This window comes from Taurulus bubalis (assembly GCF_910589615.1).
Source record: "Taurulus bubalis genome assembly, chromosome: 13".
Classification (NCBI taxonomy): Eukaryota; Metazoa; Chordata; class Actinopteri; order Perciformes; family Cottidae; genus Taurulus; species Taurulus bubalis.
Genome location: NC_136601.1, coordinates 15,083,939 through 15,093,877, shown reverse-complemented (window position 1 = coordinate 15,093,877; position 9,939 = coordinate 15,083,939). Strand labels below are relative to the sequence as shown.

Genomic DNA, 9,939 nt, shown 5'->3' with positions numbered 1-9,939 from the left:
AGACAGTTGTTGCCTTCGGACTTAATGCAAGTGAAATTAAATACAGCCAGTAGATGTCGTCACAACACATGGTGATTTATAAACTGCAGCATCAACTACTAGACACACAGACATCAGTTCCTGCTGGTATTTAAAGTCTATGATATGATTTACAGTAAAAGCTCTAATGGTTAAATAATAGTGATTTCTGGTTTGTTTATATCAATGCAATTATTGTTACCGTTGATAATGATGCAACTTAATTCCATGTATCCAGTATTTAATGCAGCGTTAAATTTACAGCAACATCCTCTCATCAGGTAAAAAGTCCAGTCACAACCTTCACAACTCTATCAGTAATGTGCCTACTTGTCCATCACATATGTATGTTTGGTCTCAGGGCAACAGTGCAAACATTAAATTACCAAGACTTTAATTGGGCAAACGACGCAAAGAGACCAGTTATGAAATTAAATGAAAAAAGTAATGTTGTTTATTTGACATAGATTATGTACTTAATATGTCCTGAGAGATTTTGCTGAAGTTACTGTCATTTTATACAACATACTTCAAAACAACTTTAAGAATGCAATTGTAACCATCAGTCTTTTATTTTTGTTTAACAAAGAGTAGATCAAAAATACAATTATTTACATTATTTGTTGTGATCAGACTTCACAAAGCTGCTGTTGATGGGATTAGATTGACATGACGTGCCCAACATTTAATTGAAACACATAGTCAACGCTTCCTGTAACAAATGATTTTGAACACTAATGTAAGATACAAAAAAAACACTTTTACAGCGTCCAAGGAATGCAAGTAGTCTTGTTGTGTGAGACATCAGTTCATTGTTGATCCTGTTCCTCAGGTCAGTTCACTTCAGTCCAAATTTGAAGCGTTTATTTTCAGTTATTTACCTGAGGATGGACAATAGAAAGAATAAGGCAGAATTATTTTGCGTTGACAAAACAGGCTTGTAAAGGTTCACCTGTCTTCTTACGACGCCTCACTTTCCGGCAGGCACAGACTGTCACCACCACTATCAGAAGAACACCCACAGCAGAACAGACGGGGATCAGGATGTGCAAAATGTTTTCTGGGGATGAGAGAGCACAATGGTTATTCATATATAACATTTTGTTCGGCGCCTTTACTATCAATATGTAGGCTGAGTATGAAAATAATGATGTTGATTGGGGAGAAAGTAGTCCTCCTTGTAATCCCTGTATTGCACAACAGGTGAAAACATTGTTTTTAATGCACTGTTCAATTTTGAGATTTGGGGTTATTTTGCATCCATAGCATGTCTTCCTTCTAGTAAGTGGAAAGAAAACATTCAAAATACAAATTTAGGTTTATAATTTGTCTATTTGTGTCTTTTGTCTTGATTCATCAAATGTTAAATGTCTTTAAAAGGCATATATATATATATATATATATATATATATATATATATGTATATATATATATACATATATATATATATATATATATACAGTATATATATTCTTTTGTTTACCTGTTTTTTACCTTTAAACTGTTATATTAATCTTTCAAAGAACAAAAAGAATAACAGAATAACCGTTCAATACAGAACTCAGTTATATATTTGGCATTTTTCGGTAGATTTTGAAAATGCAGATTGAGGAACTGAAGAAGCTCTTGAAAGTAGTTATGTTCAGACAAAACACTAAACATAACTTTATATTGTCATTTGGAGATTTTGGATTACAGTAGCTACATGTGTACAGATTCATATACTGTGTCCTTTAATCATTGTGTTTTGTATTTTCACTCTCCCATGAATGATTACATTTTGGATTACCTATAGAATATATAGAAATATTAGCATGAATAAAATGGAAGAGAGAACGGTTGTAAACACTTGCCTTGTACATCCAGTTCAACGTTAATGGTTCTCAGGATGACCCCATTTGGATCAAAGACATCTACGCTGTATTGACCCGAATCATTCCTCTCCACTTTAGTGATCTTGAGTGTGCCGCTGTTGATGAAAAACTCTGTCCTGTTTTTATAAGGATGCTGTATGGTCACCTTTTCTTTCTTCAGGGAGAATACGTTTATGGATCCAGTGGTAAGCTTTTTTTTACAGCGCAGATGTTGTCCGCTGGCGTTGGTCATCAGTTGGATGTACACAGATCCTCCGAGAGTAACAGAGCACTGTGATGTAATCTGTGTGGCATTACATTTCGTCTCACCAGCTGGAAAGAAAGCTGCAAAAATCCACATTCAAAGTGAATCATCTTAAATATGATAACATTTTTAATCTCATTCACTTTTACATATGATTAAAATGTTTCTTTCATAATGAGGATTTTACCATGCGATACTCCAGCTAACATCACAAGAAGAATAAGCACTGGCTCCATACTCCTCTGTAATCCACAATAACTTTAACCTTGAAAAAAATACTGAGCTGCATTGAAATAAAGTGTGAATAACCTGAGGTTGTCACACATACTGACAGGAAACAGTATACGGTTGGCGGTTAAATGTCGCTAGGCAGGAAATGGTTTCACTTCTCATTTTGAAAGAGAATCGGGCCGCATGAAGTAGCGCCCTACAAAGGTAGAACGTATGACAGTGATGTTTAGAAAAATAGGACCTATAAGGTCAGGCCGGACAGCAAACTGTAAAACAAATCAAAAAGTTAAAATGCTTGAGATTTTTAGGCTGATTATATTACTCTAATAAAATATTGCCATTAAATCCACCCAATATTTAAAACATGAAGATTTACTCTGCTTTTAGGTCTATGCTCGGAGAAACTGTATGCCATCTACCAACAACATATTGTTTACTCATCCATTTGACATTTTACTGTAACTATAACAACTTTACTTTTATATTTTCAGTCCATAGCTTGTAAGAAAATTGTGTCTGTGATTCTGCCTGTTCAGGTCAATATAATGTATTTATTGAATAGATTAAAGTGTGGGATTTAGAAGTCGCTTATCTATGCCTACACCAAATCACATGCAATTCACTATGACATTATACCTACGGAGAACTGCTCTGACCTCAGGGTTCTATGCTCTGACCTAAGGGTTTTCTGATTTCAGGGTTCTAAGCACTGACCTCATAAGTTATAGATACAAACAGATGTGAGACAAAAGTGAGATAGAGGTTATAACTCCATTTTGACCAAGTATGTAGCCGAGTTATTGTATTTTCTTTCGTAGGGCAGTATGCTGAATAGGAAATACTGGCAGCACGTGAAGAAATCCTCTTTTGGTTTTGCTTAAGCTAGCATCCTGTGAATGTGATGACAATTTCAACATGTTCCAACCAGAGTGCATTTGCCAAGGGAACTTTGATTATTGTTTTGTTTTTAAAGTACTTCTTGTTTTTCTGGGAAACAAAGAAGTGAGAATTACAACCGCACCCTCATGTGGATGAGTGCAAGAGTATACTTTTTAAGGGGACACACACAGGAATAGGGAACTTTTAGTTAATAGTTTAACTAATAGATATCACCATGAAACTTTCCCACTCGTTTATTTTATTTTTGTATTACAAGGATTCTAAATGTTAAATGTTGAATACACAAATGAGGCTTTATTTTCTGCTAACTTTTGGTGGATTAAACAGAAATCTATATATGTAAAAAGACAAAGTATAGCAAAGTAAAATCTTAAATGTTTAATTTTTTTCCGCTTTTCTAAAATGAAAACGCAAATTAGACAAAATGGCAAAATTGTTGGAAAAAAACAAAACAGGCTCTACCCAAAAATATGGCTTGTAGTTTAGATTAGTTGCGCTTGTCACAATATCGTCTGATGAACCAACACAAGCATACAGATTCTTCTTTGTTATCTCTGCCAGGCATAAGCCTGGAGAAAGGTTGTGTGTTCGGTCGTGTGCGTGACTGACTGGGTTGGTCCACAGCTAATCTTACATTCCGCACCTGTAAACTGCATACTAACTAGTGCTGCATGCGCAAGGATCTCTCGTGGTTGGAGTGGCTCACATGTTCTCAGAACAGCTTTTACAATCGGTTTTCTTCTGCTAATGACGGCCTGCTGACTCAGCACTCTTAAACGACCCCCAGCCAATAGGGGACGCTATAGTGAAAACTAGCGTCCCCTATTGCAGACACACCTGACAGAGATCTGCACTGTACTGGGTGCACCTTTTTAGTTTTGGCATGTGTTTTCTTCTTTTGCATGATGTTTTGCATGAGGTGTGCATGATCCAAACCAGACTATCCACAATAATAATGACTTGATTACCAATCTTATTGCTGTTGTGAGCTACTTTACACATCCTACAGATACAAAGCGACATTAAAAATAATTTGCCCACCTTAAGCTCATTTCAATTCACAAAGCATTGCAAGGAAATTAGATTTGACTAACACAAGTAATGGAAGTAGAAGAAGACTTTTTCTAATATTAGGAAAAGATGCTGAGTGTCAATGAAAGAAATAAAGATTGAGGTAGAGTTAGTCATCTTTTATATTATAGTTGGAAATGGTTGCAGATGATTTCTCCTTGTCATCTATGTCACATGCAGCAATTCTGATATGAGATATTGGTGTGTCTCTCACACACATATGTAATTACATACAGCTCTTGTAAGATAAAACAACTCTCATTTTCATTACAGAATATTACAATTATGGTTAATTCCAAAATGGATACAAACCATTCAAACAATTAGTACTCTCATTGGATTTTTTTCATCACACAGTTTTTCTTGAGAGACTAAACATACACCTGCAGCTAAAACTTCATAACTGCGGCCAGATCTTGCAGACGTTTGGTTCCTTGTTCACCTAAAACACATTTTTCTTCATAATTGTCTCATCTGAAGCTTTGTCAGTCATGTGCTTTCTATATCCTGTTGGACATTATCATAGTGTTGAGTCTTCTGAAAAACGATCTGCTATTGGACAGTTTCAGCTTCTTTTTCCAATCCTTGTTCTTTTTTGGGTATACAGTGTCCCAGCTGTCCTCCTCCTCATCTCCTACCCAGGGCACCCAGGCCCCTCCATTCAGGTGGGGGTCAGCCCGTAGGTCCTCTGATGGGTACCTTACTGGCACTGCAGTGCGATTGTAGTATACCAGTCTAGCCAGCAGCTCTTCGACAACATGTGGTCTCTGCTCTGAAAGGTCAAAGCGTTCGTAGGGATCTCCGGAGATGTTGAAAAGCCAGATAGATTTCCGGTGTTCAGTGTGGCGCTCCAGGTTCCACCAGCTGCTGGGGAAACCCGACAGCATCTGTGGCGGTGTCCAGTCTCCATAGCCGGGGTCTCCTGTGAGGAGTTTCCAGTCTCCAGCTCGTATGGAGGCCTGAACAGCTGTATTCCAAATCCCATATCCTTTCTGCAGGGAGCCACTGCGTGCATGGTTATACAGAGGGTCAATATTGTGGAGGATCTCCAACCTAGGTGACTCTTTCCCCTCACTGATGGCTTCCCAAACATCATACCCATCCACCCCCTCTGTCAGGGACTTATTGCCACCTGCTAATCCCACCAGTGTGGGGTACCAGTCTGTGATGTGCACCAGGGCTTTACTCACTCTCTTCTTCTTCCTCAACAAAGGGCTGTGGACGAACCCTAGACCCCGTATGCCGCCTTCCCAGTAAGTGCCTTTACGTCCTCTGAGCGGCCAGTTACTGCCGCCGGACAAAGGCTGCCCACCGTTGTCTGTAGAGAAGATGATGACACTGTTTTGGTAGTAACTATACTTACGGAGAGCGTATGTTATATTGTGTACTGCCTCATCTACAGCTGACACCATAGCAGCATATTTCCTGCGTGCCACGTTTTCCATCCCGCGGTACGGGTAGATGTACTCGCGCGGAGACTGCAATGGTGTATGGACAGCTTGGAAAGAGAGAAATATGAATAGTGGCTGGGACTGAGGATCGTGAGTTGCCAGGATCCTGCGAACTCTCTGTGTGTATAGATGTGTGGAGTATTTGCCCCTCTGACCCCATGCGACCGACTCCCCCTCATGGAGGTCAAAACCACACCGCCCGGGGCCGTCACAGGAGTCGTAAGTGTAGTAGTTCACACTGCCCGTTAAGGAGCCAAAGTATGTGTCGAAGCCCCGGCGAGTGGGCAGGCACTCCTTCTTGTAGAAGCCCAGGTGCCACTTGCCAACCATGTGGGTGGAGTAGCCGAGCTTCTGCAGCCTCTGGGGTAGGGTGACCTGGTCAAAGGGCAGGCAGTTGGGCTGGCGGGGCCGGATGATGGAGTGCTGCAGGCCAGTGTGAATTTGGTACCTGTAGGGTTAATGATTCAGAAAACTGTCAGAAGGAAAAATGTGTTGTCCATAATAAGATCCTTAACAAATGGTTAGACAATTACACACAGAAGGATGTGACAGGGAGTAAAAGAGATAAGGGGGAGATTGTTCCCATTTCCTCCCTCAAATATTGAAGAGATGTGAAAAGGTGTGTTGTTTAGTTTTTTTGTCTGAAGCTTTTTTATACAAAATATTTTAGGTATATACAATTAAAATAAACAATTTAAATACACAGTGCTTACAGTGGTATTGCCAGAGCTTAAATGTGCCAGAAAAACATCAACATTATCATATGACTCTCAGATTTCATATTCTCTACTTTTTCAGACAACCCTATCTAATTTCACATCTCAGTGCAATCTCAATTATATGTGGCAAAAAAAAAAAAAGAAAAAAGAGAAAGCCACCACAAAAAAACATTTTACCTGCCGGTGATGAGCTGACTGCGGGACGGCGTGCAGATGGGCTGGATGTAATAATTCTCCAGCTTCACTCCATCTGCAGCCAGTTTATCCAGCGCCGGTGTCCTGATGTCAGAGTTGTGATAGCCGATGTCGTTGAATCCCTGATCGTCCGTCATAATGAAAATTATGTGAGGAGGTTGTGGAACGGGAGACCTGTCAACAAAAGTTTGATCTGGCTCGTTCTCCACCTGGTTAGGACTCATTAGGTCCCAGGTCAGGTACCCGAGGCTGAGCAGGCTCATCATAGAGAACCCGGTCAGAGCTGTCGTTGCCATGGTTCTTGTGACACTGAACGTCAGTCAAAGAAGCAAATGTTCATATATCGTCAGCAAACCATTGTGCAGTGAGGCTGAGAGTGAACAAATATATAACTCATCAGATGTCTTAACAATTGGTCCGGTGTTTCCTTAAATACAGTCCAGAAATCCAAAAAGTGCCACTCGAAGAAAAGCTACACCTCTTCCATCCTCACTGCTCTCCAAACTGTTTCAGCCTCCTTTGAAAACATTCCCAACTGGTCCCAATAACCCCGCCCCTTTGCCTTGCTGCCTCATTAAAATAACATCAGCCCCTTACCTCCCAAAGACACACAGAGAAATACTTCTGCGACATCCAGGTGGTAAAATTGAGTTTACAGCTCATATGAGATCTTTTGTGGTATAATTTAATACATCTCGGCAGTAGGCAGTGATATTTTTCCTAGATCTGGATATTTAACTGGAAGATTGTTGAATCTGATGGCTGTATATCGGTTGCAAAGGTTCACATTTGCTCCCTTAAGTGTAAAAGCAGCTTCAAACATGAAAGCAGAAAATGTCTTCACCCTCCTCTTCATTTATGCCATTTCTTGGAAATGTCTTTACAAATTACTATAAAGCAAGAAAAAAAGAAAATCCCATTTGACCTCTTTTAGCAGGGGATGACAAATATATGATATGATATGATATGAACTTTATTCGTCAGCTGGTGCTGAAATTTGTCTTGCGACCCAGCAGCCGTTGCATGTTTAAACAGAAAACATGAATTACACACATTGACATGACACATTGAAACACAACAAATTTACATACATGGGTACAGATAGTCGAGAGCACATTGTCCACCACTCCGCCTATCTCTGGTTTAGCATCAAAGTCGATTGATGGACAAAGGACTTTTTTAGTCTAACCTTCTTGAAAAGTGGTACCTCGTATCTCCTTCCTGAGGGCAATAACCTGTATTCACTATACAAAACATGATTAGTGTTTGAGGTGATGTTTTTTGCCAACCTCAGCATGCTGTTGTCATACGTGGAAGCATACAGCTCCTGAAGTGGTTGTCCAACAATCTTTGAACAAATGTTTAGTTATTGTAACATTTGTGACTTTAGGGCTACAGACAGACATCCATACCAGGTGGTACTGCAGTACTGAAGAACACTCATAATGACAGAAGTGAAAAACAAAAGAAGAATCCTTCTACTGGCACCAAAAGATCTTAAACGGCAAAGGAAATAGATTCTTTGTTTTGTTTTCTTACACACTGATTCGATCTGATCTTTCCATGAAAGAAGATGGTCTATTGCTACTCCTAGGTATGTGTATGAACATACCTGATCGATCTGTTCGCTATGAATAGTAATAGGAGATTTGCATATCTCCAGTGGTGTACCAAAAACAATCTCTTCTGTCTTTTTTGTGTTTATGATGAGAGCGTTGTTATCACTCCATTCAACCACCTTATTTACTCTCTGCTGGTGCAGTCCAGGGTCACTGAAACTATTTAAGAGAGAAATTAAAACTGTGTCGTCAGAGTACTTTAGAATGTACTGATCTGGTCCTTTGCTCCTACCCTCAGACAGACATTCTTCAGTACGACAACTGTCAGTATAAAGAGTGAAGAGTCAAAGACTCCACAGAAAGACCCTCGCCCAGAAAAGCACGGTGTGTGGGGGAGATGTGATCTCTGGGCAGCTACGAGGCCCAACAGACACAGTCACAGACACTGTTCCCCACTCCCCTCCCCTGCACTCACACACACTCTTATTATTCCTGCTGGTTTATGAGTGCTGCAGACCTGAGGAGAGAGACAGAGCAGGCTTCCCAGACTCTGATAACATCTCCAACCAAGTCTCAAAGAACCACTTTACAAATCATCTTGCGGGTCAACAGAAAGCAGCAGGACTGCCTCAGCTCACACATACTGAAGAATGCATTGGACTGGGAATCAAGGAAGTTCTGTGGAGAGTTGTGGAGCATACAACAATTAATGCAGACAATATGACACTTAATGCCAGTTGTGCAGGAAGACATGTAGATTAGAAGATTATTTTTAAGCAACACAGTTTATAATGGAGTAGGTGACATGATGTAACATGTATGTCTTGATGGCCACAATGTCGGATTAGATTTTGCCCTAAAATCCTACCGTGACCTGGGCGAGCCGCACGTCAGCCTACACATTGAACCTGGACCAATCTTTCCATTTCTTACTATGGAAAGCCATAGCCACACTTCACATCTACAATACAGCATTTCGACCAGAGATATTTTGACCAGGTGGCTAGCCAAATGTGGTGGTCAGGCAGGAAGGCCGAGACTTATAAAATGAGAAATATCAACCACTGTGGTTTAATGGAGCACGTTACATGCTGTCAAACCATTTGAAAAAATTAATTGGGACAATTTTGGAGTTGCATTGTGTAGTCTAAATGAATAAGATACTATATTGATTGTGTTAGCCAAAATATTTTTCAAAACCTAAACCTAAATCTGGGTTGTTGAGGTGAAACATGGCCTCAACACACTGGAAGGTAAAACATCACACCTTGCAAGTTTCAGAGAGACTTGTGGGCATGGAGGCCGCGGGGCAGCCAAAGGAATGAGCCTCCCGTAAAGAGCATCAAGCTGCGGCCGGAGATGTTTGCCCAGCAGCTGCAGAAAAGGCATCTTTGGAGCGGAGCATCTGAGTTTAGGGCAGGTCAAGCTGGGCAAGAGAGAGAGGAACACATTTATTGAGGTGTACCTGAGGTTTTACACCCTGATGTTTATTTATGTAGTTTTCTTAGAGGGATCGGCTCGGACAAATGAGCGTTATCGCAACAACAAAAAAGAAAAAAACAGAGAGATGTTGTGCAACTGAGGGACTGGATATTAACGATCATCCTAAGGTCACAATATAGATGGGGACTGTGGTGTGTGTTGTCAGGAAAGTAAGAGTCTCCCGGTCTTTGGGCA

General features: G+C 40.3%; 2 protein-coding genes across 3 annotated transcripts; both read right to left on the bottom strand.

The window, feature by feature from the left end:
* Positions 1-314: 314 nt before the first annotated feature.
* On the bottom strand, positions 315-2,450 carry LOC306745466 (uncharacterized protein). 2 transcript variants are annotated; one of them, XM_079228256.1, is made up of 4 exons: positions 2,324-2,450; positions 1,872-2,216; positions 971-1,078; positions 315-899 (listed from the first exon to the last, which is right to left on the bottom strand). In XM_079228256.1, the coding sequence occupies exons 1-4, from the start codon at positions 2,370-2,372 to the stop codon at positions 892-894; spliced, it is 510 nt and encodes a 169-aa protein (XP_079084382.1). In that variant the 5' UTR covers positions 2,373-2,450; the 3' UTR covers positions 315-891. The 2 variants fall into 2 exon arrangements, with proteins under 2 accessions (XP_079084382.1, XP_079084383.1); XM_079228257.1 differs by having other exon boundaries at positions 993-1,078.
* Positions 2,451-4,838: 2,388 nt separating this feature from the next.
* On the bottom strand, positions 4,839-7,005 carry LOC306745595 (arylsulfatase I-like; the record flags this gene model as incomplete). The annotated part of the gene is made up of 2 exons (XM_079228411.1): positions 6,686-7,005; positions 4,839-6,237 (listed from the first exon to the last, which is right to left on the bottom strand). The coding sequence occupies exons 1-2, from the start codon at positions 6,997-6,999 to the stop codon at positions 4,839-4,841; spliced, it is 1,713 nt and encodes a 570-aa protein (XP_079084537.1). The 5' UTR covers positions 7,000-7,005.
* Positions 7,006-9,939: the final 2,934 nt, after the last annotated feature.